Source organism: Herpailurus yagouaroundi, unplaced genomic scaffold, assembly GCF_014898765.1.
Source record: "Herpailurus yagouaroundi ecotype Mexico unplaced genomic scaffold, PumYag 195, whole genome shotgun sequence".
Lineage (NCBI taxonomy): Eukaryota > Metazoa > Chordata > Mammalia > Carnivora > Felidae > Herpailurus > Herpailurus yagouaroundi.
Window position 1 is genome coordinate 11822959 of NW_024412426.1, and position 18918 is coordinate 11841876.

Genomic DNA, 18918 nt, shown 5'->3' on the forward strand with positions numbered 1-18918 from the left:
ATGAGTGAAAGTGTATAGCTTCTGTGTCTCGATGGATATTACAAAAATTTTCGACCACACTATTCTCAGAATTACCCAAGGTTTCTCTCTGTATAAAGCAGGTATAGGATAATAAAACCACAACAGACTTTTAGTTCTTTTAGTCTACTAAAATGAGAAAAAAATATATGTATATTTTAATAAAATTGTTACTCATTTCAGGCCCTGAATGTAAATGTCACCTTGCTTGAGATTTGAAGGCGTAGGAACTGAAAACTGACTTTGAGGAGTACACTCTGATTCAAAGATTAATGTCTTTATTAGGGTCTGAATGTCATCTAAACCATGATGAAGAGATTCAAATAGCATTCTTTTGAGGAATCCAGTATTGAAAAGGGAACTTGACCTGGAAAAGAAAAAAAAAAATAGAACTGGCTTTGAGAAATGTCTATTAAAAATAAAAGTCTCAGGGCACCTGGGTGGTTCAGTTGGCTAAGCACTCTTGAGTTTGGCTCAGGGCATGATCTCATGGTTCGTGAATTTGAGCCCCCATCAGGCTCTGCACATTGAGTGCAGAGCCTGCTTGGGCCTGCTTGGTATCCTCTCTTCCTCTCTGCCCTCCACCACACATGTTCTCTCTCAAAATAAATAAACTTAAAAAAAGTCTCCATAATTTAATCACAACTAACTTAATTTATAGGATGGAGTAAATGCTGAAATTAAAGAATTTATGATTTATTTTAATGTTTACTTTTGAGAGGGGGACAGGGGCAGAGGAGAGGGAGACACAGAATCTGAAGTAGGGCAGGCTCCAGGCGCTGAGCTGTCAGCACAGCCCAATGAGGGGCTTGAGCTCATGAACCGTGACATCATGACCTGAGCCGAAGTTGGATGCTTAACCAACTGAGCCACCCAGGTGTCACAAGAATTTATGGTTTAATTTAAAATTACTTTCTATTTGCCCACACCTTTTATCATGTTATTTCTCTAAGTTAGTGGGATTAGTTGTGGAAATTTCACTCACAGTAAATCAACAAAGAATTTATTGAGCCCTCAGGTAAGGTGTGAAAGACTACTAGCCCTGTGGTATATACGGGTGTGGAAGATATACCAAAGTATAAAAGACAGTGTTTACCCTATAAAAGCCTATAAATCTAGATAGGACCTAGACAGGCGCACAGTGTGAAACATAAGTTTTCATAATGCATATTCTTGTCAGTAAATCTTAATCCACCTTGTGTATGGTAAAGTGGGGTGGGACAGTAGGTATAGGAGAATTACAGTGCTGATGGTGATTCAGTTAAAAAATAGCACAAGGGTAAGTCTCATCGACTTCCCATTTAATTTGAGAATGACCGGTATAATGGACAGAATATGAAATTCCAAGTCAGATAAACCTGAATTCACATGCTGGCTTCACCACTTACTATCTATGTAATCTTGAGTAATTACTGCTTTTGAGTCTCTTATTGTTCATCACAAAATAGAAAATAAACTTTTTCAGTCTTGTTATGGGAATTGAGATAGCACACAGAAAATCCTAAGTATATCCTCAATGAATGACAGCTATTACTATTTGGTTAGCAAATACATATGAAAAGATGTATGACTTTAAAGTGTCAAATGAATGATCGATGTGAGATTTACTAAAATGGGATTTAGAAATTTTGGGTGAAACACCGGAAACTTCAAGGGGACACAATTTGAACTGGATCTGGGGAAAGGGGAAGAGACTGTGCATGAGAGTAAAGACATGAACAATGGCTCTGAGTGAGGAAATCTTTGCAGGTGAGTCCCAGCTAAACAGCTTTACCTAAAACAAAAGCATGTACTTTCACATGTCCTTCACACTTAAAACTAATTTCTTGAAGACTTCTTATATCAGTTGACTCTTCTATAAGAAGTTACGGTGATCATTTCATAATCACATCCTAGTTCTGCAAACTGTCAGCTGAAAAAAGCCTCATTCTTACTAATTCAGAAATGAATGATCTAGTTTGCAGTCTGCCAGGCTCTTTTTTTTTTTTTTTTCCACGTTTTTTTTTATTTTTGGGACAGAGAGAGACAGACCATGAACGGGGGAGGGGCAGAGAGAGAGGGAGACACAGAATCGGAAACAGGCTCCAGGCTCTGAGCCATCAGCCCAGAGCCCGACACGGGGCTCGAACTCACGGACCGTGAGATCGTGACCTGGCTGAAGTCGGACGCTTAACCGACTGCGCCACCCAGGCGCCCCTGCCAGGCTCTTTTTGATCTCACCATCTCTTAGCAGTGTCACAAACTTGTGAAAATAATGGTATAGAAAAATCTGAAAACAGAAAACACTTTAGGTTCACAGGAGTAGAAGAATTATAATTATTTACCTAGACTTAAAAAAAAATTAGATTGAAATTTGTTCTTTTACCACACATAATAAATCAATATGTAAATCAATTTTGAATACTGGCCTTCCTTAACATAATTCCTATGACGGAATTATGTCTCGATAAACCCATTACAAGCTGAAAATGCATGTACTAGAACTAACCTCCCGAACATCATAGCATAACCTAACTACCTTAAACATTCTCAGAACACTTAAATTAGTTAACAGTTGGGCAAAAAATATTCAGCACAATGTCTATTTTATAAAGTGTTGATTATTTCATATGATTTATTGATTATATTGAAAGTGGAAAACTGAATGGTTGTTAAGTGTACTGGTTGTTGATCCTCATGATCGTTTGCCTGGCTGGGAACTGTGACTTAATGCTACTTGCCAGCATCATGAGAGAGGACCCATATTGCATATTGCTAGCATGGGAAAAGATTAAAATGCAAAATTTGAAATACACTTTCTATTGAATGTGTATTGCTTTTGCACCACTATAGAGTCAAAAAATCCTAAGCCAGGAACCATCTGTATATTCTTATGCTTAAGCACATACCATAGAGGTCCAAGTTCTATTGCTGTCTTTCCAGGCATGCTTCCATGACAGTTACAGGGCAGCTGTCTATATGGGTTTTCTGTGAAAATATAAAAAGAACTCAAAGGAGAAATGACAATGTAAATAGTAATTGTTAATAATAATTTGCGGCTACTATATAATGAGGATCTACTATGTGCCAGGTATTATGCTAAGTATTTTATGCATTTAAAAAATTTAATCCTTACAACTCTCTGAAGTAGGTAGTGTTAAAATCTCAATTATCCAGATCAGAGAATTAAAACTTGAGAGGTCATAGAAATCCAGGTCAAATGGCTTATTAGAGGCAAAACTTCTACTAGGGTTTAGTCACTATGCTACATGAAACAATTTAAGTAGGAGAAAGTCTAGAAGTCCACAAGACACTCATTTAAAATCAACTGATTGGGGTATAAATTATATGCAATAAAATTTATACGTGTTATGTGAAAAGGTTGAGTTTTAATAAATGTAACCAACATCCCATCAAAATAAAGACATTTCTCATTAGTTACTTCTGCATTTGGAAAGAAAACAAATTACTCCTTAGGCTTGATTCATATTCAGCCCCCCAAATAGGTTAGAAGAATCTTAATTCAGTTTAAAGAACAGTGTGAGACCTTATAATCACAAGGAAATTGGGGAAATACTAGCATTATTCTTAGTTTCCAAAAATGGGGCAATATTTTACTATGGACTATTCAGTTCACTTAAGCCCCAGAATAGTCATTTTAAATCAGACTCTCTCCAACTGACTTCCCCCAGGGCATTCCTAGGTTATCATCCACTTTCTTGGAATGGCCTGATCTGATCAATCAGTTCTAGATATATTCAGAACTCAGAATTACTTGGTAGGGCCATAGGTCTATAGCCCATTGCTATCCAACATCACTGTTACTCAACGTAATTAAATGCCATAATGCACAGATATGAGATCTTATTTTAGATTTACTTAAAGGCTTCTTCCCTCACTGTTTCTACTAGACCAACTTTTAAGTATTATTGAACTCTAAGCCTTATCATCAACATTAGATTTGTTGAGAACTATGTTCCAACGTTATATGAATATATTCAAGAAGTCTTTCCTGGAACCATTAAATAACTAAACTACAAAACTATAGGCAGTATTATCCAAATTAGGGTAATTTATATTTACAGTTCTTTCAGTTATACCCACTTACCACAGGCAGGCGGCAGCACACACATGGATTATTAGTCAGTTTGTTTCTTGATGCATCTACAAAATGCTCCCATCATACCAACCTATGTCTTTTCCCAAGCCCCTTACCTAGGATTTCTAAGTGCTAGGTCAGCAATAGCAAATTCCCTCTTTGACAGGTCAGGGCTATCATTTCAAGTTACTAGTAGCAAAAAACGAAGGAATAAAGAAAGAAAACTAGTTATGTCCAGGTCACTGGTATATAGGCTGTGAAGACAATTCTAGATGAGGAATTAAAAATATTTGGAGACTTCTATTTACATGCAATGGATTAAATGTGTACTTTATCTCTGCTGTCTCCTAAAGCATTATTAAAATGAGAACAAAGGAATAAAAATCAAACCAAACGATAAATAAATTGGGAGGAAGTAACAAGATGATGAGAGAGGTCAGTAAAATTTTAGAAGTGGAAATAAGGTACACAAGGGGATAACTGATTTAGCAGGCCAGAGAATGCTAAAGCCTAAGCCTGAAATGGGCAGACAGGCTACCAACAAAACAGCAAGCCCACTAGTGTTGTGGGACTCCAGAAAGAGCTGAGAACTGAAGGTACTGATCATCTCAAAAGATGGGTATAGGGTTGGTACTGCAAAAAAGAGGTCTAGCTAAAAATTTTGAAGGGGTTCAATTAAGACCCCTAGATTTCCTTCTCTAATACCCACAACCAGGCTCTGTGCTTCCTCATTCCAAAAGATGAAGTTAATCTTGGATAAGGCTGAACCAAGATTCTTGTGAAATAAGAATAGGACACTATTAAAAAAGAAATAATAAGAAAATATGAAGTAAGTTTAAAAAAGACAAAATATGACAAAAATTTAAAAAGAAGAGTTGGAAAATAACAATCAGGGATAGCTATAAAGGAGAACTAAGTGCCAAAGAAATGAATAGGATTATTAAAATAAAACAGAGGATCAATCTAGAAGATCCAATATATAGCTAAAATTATTTCCTGGAAGACAGAAAAGAGACTTTGAGAAGAAAATTATCAAGAAAAAATAACGCAAAAATAGACCATAGATCAATGGAACAAAATAGAGTCCAGAAATAAACTCACAATTACATGGTCAATCTATGACAAAGGAGGCAAGAATATACAATGGAAAAAAGACAGTCTTTTCAAAAAATGGTGCTGGAAAAACTTGACATCTATATGTGAAAGAATGAGACTGAACCACCTTCTTACACCATACACAAAAATAAACACAAAATGGATTAAAGACTTAAATGTGAGACCTGAAACCATCTCTTCTAGAAGACCGCACAGGCAGTAATTTCTCTGATATTAGCTGTAGCAACATTTTCTAGATATTATCTCCCGAGACAAGGAAAACAAAAGCAAAAATAAACTATTAGGACTACATCAAAATAAAAAGCTTTGCATAGCAAAGGAAACAACGAACAAAAAAATTCAGCCTACTGAATTAGAGAAATATTTACAAATGATATATCCAATAAAGGGTTAATATCCAATATACAGACAGAACTTCTACAACTCAACACCGAAAAAAACCAATCTGAATAAAAAATGGGCAGAAGACCTGAATAGACGTTTTTCCAAGAGGACATACAAGTGGCCAACAGACACATGAAAAGATGTTCAACATCACTAATCATCAGGGAAACAAATCAAAACCATAATATCACCTTACACCTGTCAGAATGACTAAACTCAAAAGGACAAGAAATAATAAGTAAACTGGTATAGTCACTCTGGAAAACAGTATGGGAGTTCTCCCCCAAATTAAAAGTAGAAATACTATATGCTCCAATAATTCCACTACTAGGTATTTACCGAAAGAATACAAAATCACTAATTCGAAAGGATATATGCATCTCTCTGTTTACTGCAGCATTATTTACAATAGCCAAATTTACAAATAGCCAAATTATGGAGATATATGTACATCTCCATATCTCCACACACAATGGAACATTACACAGCCATAAAAAAGGACAACATTGTAGCATTTGAGACAACCTGGATGGACCTAGAGTGTGTTATGCTAAATGAAGTAAGTCAGACTGAGAAAGACAAATGATTCCACTCACAAGTGGAATCTAAAAAAAGCCCCAGAAATGAATAAACAAACAAAAAGCAGAGTCAGACCTATAAATACAGAGAAAATCTGATGGTTGCTAGAGGGGAGGGGAGGGGAGGCTGGGCCAAATGGGTGAAGGGGAAAGGGAAATACAGGCCTCCAGGCCTTCAGTTATGGAATGAATAAGTCAAGGGAATAAAAGATACAGCATAAGGAATGCAATCAATGATACTGTAATGGTGATGTACTGGAACAGATGGTAGCTATATTTGTGGCATAATGTATAAATTTGTCAAATCACTAAGTTGTACACCTAAAGCTAATGTAGCATTGTGTGTCAACTATACTCAAAAAAGAAAAAGTAAATTTAAAAAAAAAGAAAATGTGGTACATATATAATAGAATATTATTCAGCCACAAAAAAAGATTAAAATCCTGCAATTTGTGACGTGAATGAATCTTAAGGGCATTATGCTGAAAGAAATCAAACAGAAATACTTTATGATCTCATTTATATGTGATATCTAAAAATGTTGAACTCCAAAAAAAAGAGTACACTGGTGTTTGCCAAGACCTGGGGGCAGGGGAAATGAAGAGATGTTGGTAAGAGGCTGCAAACTTTCAGTTATAAAGAGAAGAAGTTCTGGGGATCTAATAATGTACAGTGTGGTGACTGTAATTAACAATGCTATACTATATAACTGAAATTTGCTAAGAGAGTAGATCTTAAATGTTCTCATCACACACACACAAAGGTAACTGTGAGGTGATGAAAGTGTTAACTAATCTTATTGTGGTAATTAGTTCACTATATATATATATAAAATCAATGATACACATTGTATATCTTAAAGTGACACAGCTTTTGTTAATTGTATCTGGATAAAGTTGGAAAAAATGTAAGTTCGAAAGGAAGGACCTCACCTATGAAAAGAAAAGAAAGAAAGAAAAGAGAACAGAAAAGAGTCGCCTGGGTGGCTCAGTCAGTTAAGTGTCTGACTCTTGATTTCAGCTCAGGTCATGATCTCACAGTTCATGGAATCAAGTCCTGTGTCAGGCTCTGCACTAACAGCATGGTACCTATTTGGGATTCTCTCTCTGCCCCTAGCCTGCTCACGAGTATATGAGCTCTCTTGCTCTCTCTTTCTCTTTCTCTCTCTCTCTCTCTCTCTCTCTCTCTCTCTCTCTCAAAAATAACTAAATAAATGTTTAAAAGAGAGAAGAAAAGAAATATTCCAGGGCTGGGAAGATGGCAGAGTAAGAGGAATGTTAAGCTCACCTCGTCCCATGGCTACAACTAGATAACAGTTACATCATAAATAACCCAGGAAATGACCTGAAGACTGGAAAAACAAACTCCACCACTAAAGGCAGAGAAGAGACCACACTGGAGAGGGTAGGAGGGGCAGAAATGCAGTGGGGAGCAAAACAGTGTCACCATCTGCCATGGGGAGAGGAACAGATGATTACACCTGGAAGGAAGCTCACTCAATGAAGACAGATAACCATAACGTTTGGCTTTGAATTTCATCAGTTCTTAAAACCAATAGTACTTAAAGCCCAGAATTTTAAAAATCAGTGGACTTGGTTCTGGGAGAGCCTGGAGGGCAACAGGAAGTGGAGTCCCTGCCCTTAAAGAGAGCATGGAGCCCTTAAAAAGGAGCCCTGTCCTTAAAAAAAGCCCATGGAGATTCAGTGTAGAAACAGCAATTTGAAAATGCCTGGGACATGGGGAGGAAGAGTAGTTTACTCATTTTGGATCATGTCCTGGAGGAGAAGGGATTGCCAAGGGACTTCTCTAGGGTCAAAAGAGCTGTCAGGCACAATCTCCCTGTCCCACCCTCAGCATAAACACATGGCTATGTGGAAACCAGTGACATTCACTACATAACCTGCTTACACCACACCACTACCCCTCCAGCCGGACCTGCCTCAGTCCCAGGGCTGCAAGTACCCTCCCCTAGAAGACTTGTACAAACCTTGCAATACTAGGTCTCCTGACCCATATGTTTTGTGTGGCCTCAGTTTCAGTGGCAGTGGCTACACAGGCTTTTTGGAAGCCTCGTGTACCTTGTTAAAATTGTGCGCTCCACCCATACATCCCTGGGTCCCTGCAGGTCTCATTTTGCAAACAGACTGCCATGCACCTTGTTAAAACTGCACACCCCATCCTGGGGACCAAACACTGCCGATAACAGGCAAATAGAGACTCAGTGGATGACTGGACTCAAGGGAAAAGCAGCCAGGACACAACAGCAGGGTGTGTTAACACACAGAAGACATGCCTTAAGCACCGGGCTCTGGTGAAGGGGGCATTACACTGCAGGGCACTACAGGACCTTTTCCTCATAAGGTAATTACTTTCAAGAGCAGGAGATGTAGCTGACCTTCCTAACACATAGACACAGAGACAAAACAAGGAGACAGAGGAATATGTCCCAAATCAAAGGATAGGACAAAACCACAGCAAGAGATCTACACAAAACAGATAGAAGTAATATTCTTAAAAGAGAATTAAAAATAATGATCATAAAGATAGTCACTTGTCTTGAAAAAACAGCAAAGGACATCAGTGAAACCCTTAACAAAGAGATAAAAAAGAACCAATCAGATATGAAGAACACAATAAATGGAATAAAAAACATACTAGATGGCTAAAGTAAGCAAAGGAACAAATTAGCAATCTGGAAAATAGAGTGATGGAAAGTAATCAAGCTCAACTGATGAGAGAAAAATAATTCTGCAAAATGAGAACAGACTTAGGGAACTTAGCAACTCCATCAAGCACAACAGCATTCACATCATAGGGATCCCAGAAGAAGAGGAGAAAAAGGGGCAGAAAATTTATTTGAAGAAAAAATAGTGGAAAACTTCCCTAATCTGTGGGAAAAAGATATCCAGATTCAGGTGGCACAGAGATCCCCCAACAAAATCAACCCAAGGAGGTACATGAATACACACAGTAATTTAAATGGCAAAAAGTAGTGATAAAGAGAGAATTTTTAAAGTATCATGAGCAAAGAAGAAAGTTACATACAAAGGAAACCCCATAAACCTATCAGTGGCTTTTTCAGCAGAAACTTTGCAGACCAAAAGGGAGTGGAATGACCTATTTCAAGTGTTGAAAGGAGCAGCACCTGTGTGGCTCAGTCAGTGGCTCTTGATTTCAGCTCAGGTCATGATCACATGGTTCATGAGATGGAGCCCTGCATTGGGCTCTGCAATGACAGCATGGAGTCTGCATGGGATTCTTTCTCTCCCTCTCTCTGCCCCTCCCCTGACTGTGCTCTCTCCGTCTCTCTCAAAATAAATAAACTTAAAACACACACACACACAGACACCCTCGGGGCACCTGGGTGGCTCAGTTGGTTAAGCCCCGACTTTAGCTCAGGTCATGATTTCATGATTCATGAGTTCAAGCTCTACATCAGACTCTCCACTGTCAGCACAGAGCCCGCTCCAGATCCTCTGTCTCCCCCTCCCCACATCCTCTCAAAATAAACTAAAACAACAAAACAAAACAAAACCCCTCAACAAAGTAGGTTTAGAGGAAACATAAAGGCTTTATACGAAAAACTCACAGCTAACATCATAGTCAGTGGGGAAAAACTGAGAGCTTTCTCCCTAAGGTCAAGAAGACAAGCATGTCTGCTCTTGCCAGTTTCATTCAACATAATACTGGAAGCTTTAGCCACAGCAATCAGACAACAAAAAGAAACAAAAGGCATCCAGATTGGTAAGGAAGAAGTAAAACTTTCATTGTTTGCAGATGACATGATACTATATATAAAAAACCCCAAAAAATTATACCAAAAAAACCGCTAGAACTTGGTAAATGAATTCAGTAATGTTGTAGGATATAAAATGAATGTACAGAAATCGACTGCATTTCTATACACTTATTTAAGTAGCAGAAAGAGAAATTAAGATAACAATCCCATTTACAACTGTACAAAAAAAAAAAAATCACAAAATACCTAAGAATAAACTTAACCAAAGAAGTTAAAGACTTGTTCTCTGAAAAATATAAAACACTGATGAAAGAAACTGAAGATGACACAAAGAAACGGAAATCCATGCTCATGGATTGCAAGAACAAATATTGTTAAAATGACCATATTACCCAAAGCAATCTACGGATTAAATGTGATCCCTATGAGGGCTTCTGGGTGGCTCAGTTGGTTAAAATGTCTGACTCTTGATTTTGGCTCAGGTCACGAACTCATGGTTTTTGACATCAAGCCCCATGTGGGGCTCTGCACCAACAGTGTGGAGCCTGCTTGGGATTCTCTCTCTCTCCCTCTCTCTCTGCCCCTCCTGTGCTCTTTCTTGTCCTCTCTCTCTCAAATAAATAAACTTAAAAAAAATTTTTTTTAAATATGACTCCCTATCAAAATACCAACAACATTTTCCACAGAACTAGAATAAACAATCCTAAAATTTGCATGGAACCACAAAAGACCCTGAGTAGCCAAAGCAATCTTGAAAAAGAAAAACAAAATTAGAGTTATCACAATTCCAGATTTCAAGTTATATTACAAAGCTGTAGTAATCAAAACAGTATGGTATTGGAAAAAAAAAAAAAAAAAAGACAGAGATCAATGGAACAGAATAGAAAGCCCAGAAAAAAACACCCACAAATATAAGGTAAATTAATTTTTAACAAAGGAGGCAAGAATATGCAATGGAAAAACAGTCTCTTCAACAAATGATGTTGGGAAAACTGGATAGCTACATGGGAAAGAATGAAAGTGGCCTACCTTCTTATACCATACATAAAAATAAACTCAGAGTGAATTAAGGACCTAAATGTGAGACTCGAAACCATAAAAATTCTAGAAGAAAACAGAGGCAGTAATTTCTCTGAAACTGGTCATAACAACATCCTTCTAAATATGTCTCCTGAGACAAGGGAAACAAATACAAAAATAAACTATTGGGACTACATCAAAATAAAAACCTTCTGCACACTGAGGGAAACAACCAACAAAACTAAAAGGTAACCTACGGAATGGCAGAAGATATTTACAAATGACATATATGATAAAGGGTTAGTATCCAAAATATATGAAGAATTTACACAACTCAATACCAAAAAAATCCAAATAACTCAATTAAAAATGAGCAGAAGACTTGAACTAACATTTATCTAAAGAAGACATACAGATGGCCAACACATGAAAAGATGTTCAACATCACTCAGGGAAATGCAAATCAAAACTACAATGAGATATCACCTCACACCCATCAGAATGGCTAAAATCAAAAACTCAAGAAGGGCACCCCAGTGTCTCAGTCCGTTAAGCATCAGACTTCAGTTCATGTCATGATCTCATGGTTTGTGGGTTTGGGTCCTGCGTCAGGCTCTGTGCTGACAGCCTAGAGCCTATTTTGGATTCTGTGTCTCCCTCTTCTCTCTGCCCCTCCCCTGCTCTCTCTCTCTCAAAAATAAACAAAAAAAAAAAAAAAAAAGAAAAGAAAAGAAACAACAAGTGTGGGCAAAGATGTGGAGAAAAGGAACCTTTGTGCACTGTTGGTGGTAATGCAAACTGGTGCAGCCACTGTAGAAGACAGTATAGAAAGGGCGCCTGGGAGGCTCGGTTGGTTAAGCATCCGACTTTGGCTCAGGTCATGATCTCCTGGTTCGTGGTTTCAAGCCCATGTCGGGCTCTGTACTGAGAGCTCAGAGCCTAGAGCCTGCTTTGGATTCTGTGTCTTCCTCTCTCTCTATCCCTGCCCGCTCATGCTCTCTCTCTCTCTCTCTCAAAAATAAAGAAACATTAAAAAAAATTAAAAATAAAAAGACAGTATAGAAGTTTGTCAAAAAATTAAGAATAGAACTATCCTACAATCACTCTATGATCTAGTAATTGCAGCACTGGGTATTTACCCAAAGAATATGAAAACGCTAATTCAAAAAGATATATGCATCCTTATGTTTACTGTAGAATTATTTACAACAACCAAACTATGGAAGCAGCCCAAGTGTCCACTGATAGATAAGTGGGTAAAGAAGATATGGTGTACACACACACACACACACACACACACACACAAATGGAGTATTATCCAGCCATTAAAAAGAATAAAGTCTCACTACTTCCAACATATATGGGTTTACAGAGTACAATACTAAGTGAAATAAGCCAGAGAAAGACAAATATCACATGATTTCACTCATATGTGGAATTTAAGAAACAACAAACAAAGGGAGGAAAAAAAATGAGAAATCAAAAAAACAGATTCTTAGCTATAGAGAAAAGATGGTTAACCGGAGGGAAAGTGGGTTGAGGAGGATGTGTGAAATAGGTGAAGATTAGGAGTGCACTTGTCTTAGTGAGCACTTAGTAATGTATGGAACTGATAAATCATGCTATTGTACACCTGAAACTAATATAGTACTGTGTGTTCACTACACCAGAATTAAAATTAAAAATAATTTCCCAGAACTAAAGAACTCAAGTTCCTTAAAGGGCTCACAGATTATCCAGGCACAATAAATTTAAAAAGATGAATTAATACACATATTACAAAATTATTTTAGAATACTGGGTAAACAAAGGATGTTTTAAGAGCATTCACAGAGAAAAACACACAAAGGACTAGATATAAGAACTATAGCAGACTTCTCAATATTGGAGGCTAGAAGACAATGAATACAATAATACCTTACGCATTCTGAAGAAAAACGATTTATAACCTACAATTCTATACTTGGCCATGTGATTCTTCTCAGGAAGCTACAAAGTGTTCATTCAAAATGAGACAATAAACAAGGATAGTGGAAAAATATACAAGAGCCAAGATATAGGAGACTCATCAGAAGGAGAAAGCCAAAGAACATCTCCGAGACGCTGGTTAAAAGGAAGCCCCAGGACGACACCTTTCAGCGGACTTGCAAAACAAAGCAGCCAGAGGAGAGTGGGAGCACTGTCTCCAGGGAGGTGACACTGGGACTGAAGATAGCCTGATGCACCTACCCACACAGGAAGAAGCTATGAAACTGTAGCAAAGGGTTTAGGAATGGATTATGAAAAGTGCACATACACAAAAAAAGGAACAAAAACAGCTAATGATTAATTCCAGAGTTATCCAAGAGTTGCACTTACAAAAGGGAACATTATTACAGCATATTAACTGGTTCATCTGTGTTGGAAAAGACTTCTAAGATAGCAAATGACCTTGTCTCCTGGTTTTCATACCCTTATGTAGTTCCCCTTCTTAAGTGTGAGATCACAACATCTAGAGCTCATTTCTAATTACTAAAATATGGCAAAAATGATGGATATTATTAGACTAGGTTACAAAATATCATGACTTCTGTCTTGCTTTTTCTCACGCTCTCTCTGGTTCTTGCTGGATCATTCTGATGAAGCAAGCTGCCATGAGAAACTATAGATAAAGAGGAATGTATGATTAGGAACTGGGGAAGTCACTGAGCAGCAAGCAAGGTGCTGAGGTCTTCAGTCTAACAACTTACAAGGATCTGAATCCAGGGAGTAACTATGTGAATAAGCTTGTAGGCAGATCCTAACCCAGTCAGGCTTTGATTGCAGCCTTGGCAAACACCTTAATTGCAGCCTGGAGACCCTGAGCTAGTGGACCCAGCTAAGCCATGCCCAGATTCTTAACTCAGAGAAACTATGAGACAATAAATGTTGTTTTAAGCCACTAAATGTTGGACTAATTTGTTACATAGCAACAGATAACTAATACAACTTGTAAACAATAGTTTTATATTTATGAAAATATAAACACTGAATACTGATTTAGCCAACACTGGAGAAGGGAGGTACACGCATGTGACTAGGTTGGTTTAAGAAGCTGAATATTCTTCCATGGAAAGAAGTTATAGGTACTATAAACATGCCATTTAGAAATAGGGATGTAAACATTAGAAGAAATAGCTCTGATATTTTAGCTGGTAACTTTAGGGAGTATGGCAGGGGTCATTATTTTATTAAGACTTATGAAACTAGTTGACTTTTGAAACAATGTATTACAAGTTGATAAAATTATAGAAAATTCTGAGTGAACTGACTTCTTTGAAAGACTCATTTACACTCTGCAAGGTCTATATGATTGCAAGCAAAATGCAAAGATAAATCCAATTTCTTTACAGTAAATTATTAAGTCAAAAATCCTTTAAAATGTTTGATTAAAAAAACAACAACTACTGTAGATAAAAGTTCAAAAGCATAAGCAAAGGACAGCTACTAAAAATTTAAAAAAAACAAGAATATAACCACAGAAACCAAGAAAATTAAAAGGAACCAATGAATACCACTTGGCTCAACTCTATGTAAATAATTTCGAAAAGCTAAAGCTAAAACTGTTCCCAACCACTGAAAAACAGGGCAAAGTTCCGAATTCCTTTTAAACAGACTCCAAAGCCCAACCAAAATTACTACTAAAAAGGAAAACTATATACCATCTCATTTATGAATATTAAAACAAAATTTTAAAAATTAGCAAATTGGTAGCCCTGGGTGGCTCAGTCGGTTAAACATCCAACTCTTGATCTCAGCTCAGGTTATGATCTCACAGTTCGTGAGTTCTAGCCCTATATGGGGCTCTGCACTGACAGCATGGAGCCTCTTGGTATTCTCTCTCTCTCTCCCTCCCCTGCTCTCTCTCACCCTCTCTCTCAAAATAAATTTAAAAACTTAAAAAGAATTAGCAAATAGAATCCATCTTTTTTTTTCCTGTTTATATATTAGCTTTTGAGAGAGAGTGCGAGCAGAGGAGGGGCAGCGAGAGAGGGAGACAGCGAACCTACAGCAGGTCCCATGCTGTCAGTGCAGAGCCCAACGCTTAACCGACTGAGCCACCCAAGTGCCCTGCAAACAGAATCCATCTTAAGAAAATACTTCCTGGCAGAGTAGTTTATTTTAGAAAGTCAGAATTGTTCAATATTGGGAAATTTTATTATGATTACTCAAATCAGTAGACCTAAGGAGAAATACCACACAATCATCTCCACAGATGCTGACATACATGACAAAATTCAACATCTTGCTAAAATACAGTAAAACTGGAAATGAAAGATATTTTCTTTTTTTTTTTTTAATTTTTTTTTTTCAACGTTTATTTATTTTTGGGACAGAGAGAGACAGAGCATGAATGGGGGAGGGGCAGAGAGAGAGGGAGACACAGAATCGGAAACAGGCTCCAGGCTCTGAGCCATCAGCCCAGAGCCTGACGCGGGGCTCGAACTCACGGACCGCGAGATCGTGACCTGGCTGAAGTCGGACGCTTAACCGACTGCGCCACCCAGGCGCCCCTGAAAGATATTTTCTTGACACGATAAATGATAGGTATCTGATGCTTGAATCAGAAAGCACCACAGAGAACTAAAGGAACAATGACGGGATGCCTTCCATTCTCACTATCAATTAACACTGTAGCAAAAGTACTTGTGCAAATGAAAAGCATACGAAGTTATTAGGAACCTTGAAAACCACAATGATATATATCCTCTTTAATGCAATCAAAATAACACTAAAAAATAGATGCCAACAGAAGTGATAAAATGAGAAAAAATATTTGCAACTCGTATCACTGGGGTTACACTCTAATATCTAAAGAGTTCTTAAAAAATGTGAAGGCTCTAACAGAAAATAATGGGCAACTGTTTCTATGTCCCAGAAAAGTAAAATAGAAACAGCATAAGCCTCATCTTTTTCTTTGATCCCCATGCCTGGCATATAGTAGAGTCTCAGTAAAAGTGTTTACTGAATGAATTTTATAACTGATGGTTTTTGTATTCAGCCAGAAACATGATAATTATTCTTATAAAATTAATGATTTGAAACACCCAGACAAAGAGGTAATCTGACTTATGTTCCTAAAATTAGTGACAGTGGAATCTAAGTTATTTCTAGATGTTTCAACAGAGGGCAGGGCTAGAGAGCATAAATTGAATACAGCATGAGTAAATAACTTTAATAAACTCACACGCATGTCTTGTCTGTTGATGAAAGGAAATCCAGTATAGGAAATAAAGTTAGCACTGTAATCTTTAAAATCAAAGGACAACAACATGTATAATTAGGGATGTGATAAAGACTTATTCATTGGAGGCTTGTATATAAACACGATATACAGTCAAGAGAAGCTTGAATTTACCTTCTACCATATTACCATCCTTCTGAAAAATTCTCTCTTCACACCACTGACAATGGATCAGGTACTGAATCTTCTTGGCTGTTTCATCTGCAGAAGTAGGCCCCCTCAAAACTCGCACAACAACCAACACAAAATGTTCCAAAGCCACTGCAAACAGTACTTCAATGCCTTTGTTACAACGGGCTGCAGCTCTGCAAAAAATTTTTAAGTTATTTTGGGGGCTCATCATGTTTCTTTGGCATTTTTATATTGACAATATTAATTGGACAGTAAACTATGGATGGATTATGGGAAAATACGGAAAATTCAATTCTTAGTGGCAGTGTTTTTAAAAGATTATTAGTATAACCTTTACACAAATTGAAACACAGGAAATAAAGGATGCTTGACAGAATCTTTAGTGACTAAACATTTTCCATTATGGAAATAAGTCAATAAGACTAGTCAATAAGACTAGATTCTCAGGGTGCCTGGGTGGCTCAGTTGGTTAAGCGTGTGACTTCAGGTTAGGTCATGATCTCACCATTTGTGAGTTTGAGTCCCACACTGGGCTCTGTGCTGTTAGCAGCCCACTTAGGATCCTCTGTCCCCCTCTTTCTGCCCCTCCCCTGCTCATGCTCTCCCAAAAATAAACATCTAAAAAAAAAAAGACTACGTTCTCTGATTTTCAGTGTCAATTTGTTTCTTGTCATCCCACCACCCTTTCTACCTTTTTTTCCATAAAAGCTTCTTCTAAACAATATGATTGAGTACTACCTGCAGGATAGTATACCAGATGCTGAATGTTAAGTGAAAAATGAATAGGCAAAGTTTCTGACACTGTTAACTTTATAGACTTTTGGGTTAAATTCTAACTGATACATCATTTATGTAGTTTCCCCTTTGCAATTATATGTACTAAACTTATTTCATATGTATTAATTTCAACTTGTTGATGTTATATTATAAACATTTTTAAGCACATATACTAGGTCCTTGGTAGGTATACAAACTGAGTATCAGAGTTTTCAGCTAATTAGGAATAACTCCAAAGGTCTATGAAGTTTAATAATCTGTATTATGCTAAGGTAGGAATTTCAATTTAACTGCTGTGAAAGCTAGTGTTGAGGCTAGTGAACAAGCTAGTTGATCATGCATTAGCTATGTTCTCAGTGTCAATTTATATTATATTGTTATATTCTTCTTCTAGCATAATTTTTTTTTTTCAACGTTTGTTTATTTTTGGGACAGAGAGAGACAGAGCATGAACGGGGGAGGGGCAGAGAGAGAGGGAGACACAGAATCGGAAACAGGCTCCAGGCTCTGAGCCATCAGCCCAGAGCCTGACGTGGGGCTCGAACTCACGGACCGCGAGATCGTGACCTGGCTGAAGTCGGACGCTCAACTGACTGCGCCACCCAGGCACCCCTAGCATAATTTTTTGAATAAAACTGGTGCTCAAAGAAATCTTCCTTGCTTTCTTTAGAAATCCTGATGAAAAAAGAACTTTGTTTTGTGGGTGAGATCACTTTGCAGAATCAAGTATATAAGCCATCATTTCTAAAATTTATTTATGTTTATTATTATTTTTTTAGTAATCTCTACACCCAATGTGGGGCTTGAATCCATGACCTCAAGATCACGAGTTACATGCTTTGTCAAATGAGCCAGCCAGGCGCCCATATAAGCCATCATTTTTTTCAAACTAGGTAAAGAGATGAAATGGACATAAAATAGTGATTTTTTTCTAAATCTAAAAACAACCTTTGCTTTTTCTTTTCACAGTGGTATCCCCACCTACCCTACGTTATTAAAATAACTGATTTGAAGTTAACTTTCATTCTTATCTCTTCTTTATTACTACTTACTTTAATAAAATTTTTAATTGGAGAGTAAACTATTCTAGACACAAAAGTTTTTAAATCAAATTGTAACAGATACGACATAAGATTACCAAACAAATCAAGATCACAGACATGAATACAGAAATTGTACCCTGTGCATTTTTTGAAAAATACAACTGGCACTTTTTGTAATAGTAGCTCTATCACACAGCCAAACATACTAGGCACATTGCTATCAGTCTGGTACCTTGCCACTGCAGCTACAACAATTCTGGCTGCTAGTTCCTTGTAATACTCAGTTCGGACAATATTACAGCCATAGTGACGCCGGGCAACATGTTGTGCCTTGGCATATAAAGAACTGATATCTGTAGAAGTCACAGACACTATGCCAAGGTTTCTTATATTTCTGAATGCAGAATCTAGATAGTTTACCGATGTTCCAAAAGGGTCTAGGTGTCTAAAATCAGAAAGAATACAGACATATTTAAAATCATACTAGTAATCAAAATGGTACCATTGTCATTATGTCTAATGATAAAATTCCATGGATTCAAAAATATTTTACAAATCTATCTTAAACATATAATTCTGTTTTTAAATTATGTAAGAAAATGACCATATGATATGTTAGACATATAAAATCAATCAGTTTTAGAGAAAAATTGTCATGCTTAGGAATTTTATTTCAAATGCTAGAAAATGTTCCTACTGCTTTCCTTAGGCCAATGGTAAAAAACTGTATTAATTCAAATAAACAACAACCATCTTAATTTTTAACCCCT

General features: G+C 37.2%; 1 protein-coding gene across 5 annotated transcripts in view; it reads right to left on the reverse strand.

Moving 5' to 3' along the window:
* Nucleotides 1–18918, reverse strand: part of TRMT1L (tRNA methyltransferase 1L) — a 41093-nt gene that overhangs the window by 4337 nt on the left and 17838 nt on the right. For 4 of the 5 annotated variants that reach the window (XM_040446598.1, XM_040446596.1, XM_040446595.1 and 1 more), the window contains 4 exons: nucleotides 18381–18593; nucleotides 16311–16501; nucleotides 2907–2985; nucleotides 222–385 (listed from right to left, as the gene is read on the reverse strand). In XM_040446598.1, the coding sequence (XP_040302532.1) occupies nucleotides 222–385; nucleotides 2907–2985; nucleotides 16311–16501; nucleotides 18381–18593 (647 nt within the window). The remainder of the gene's footprint in view (nucleotides 1–221; nucleotides 386–2906; nucleotides 2986–16310; nucleotides 16502–18380; nucleotides 18594–18918) is intronic. The other variant, XM_040446597.1, reaches the window with a different exon arrangement.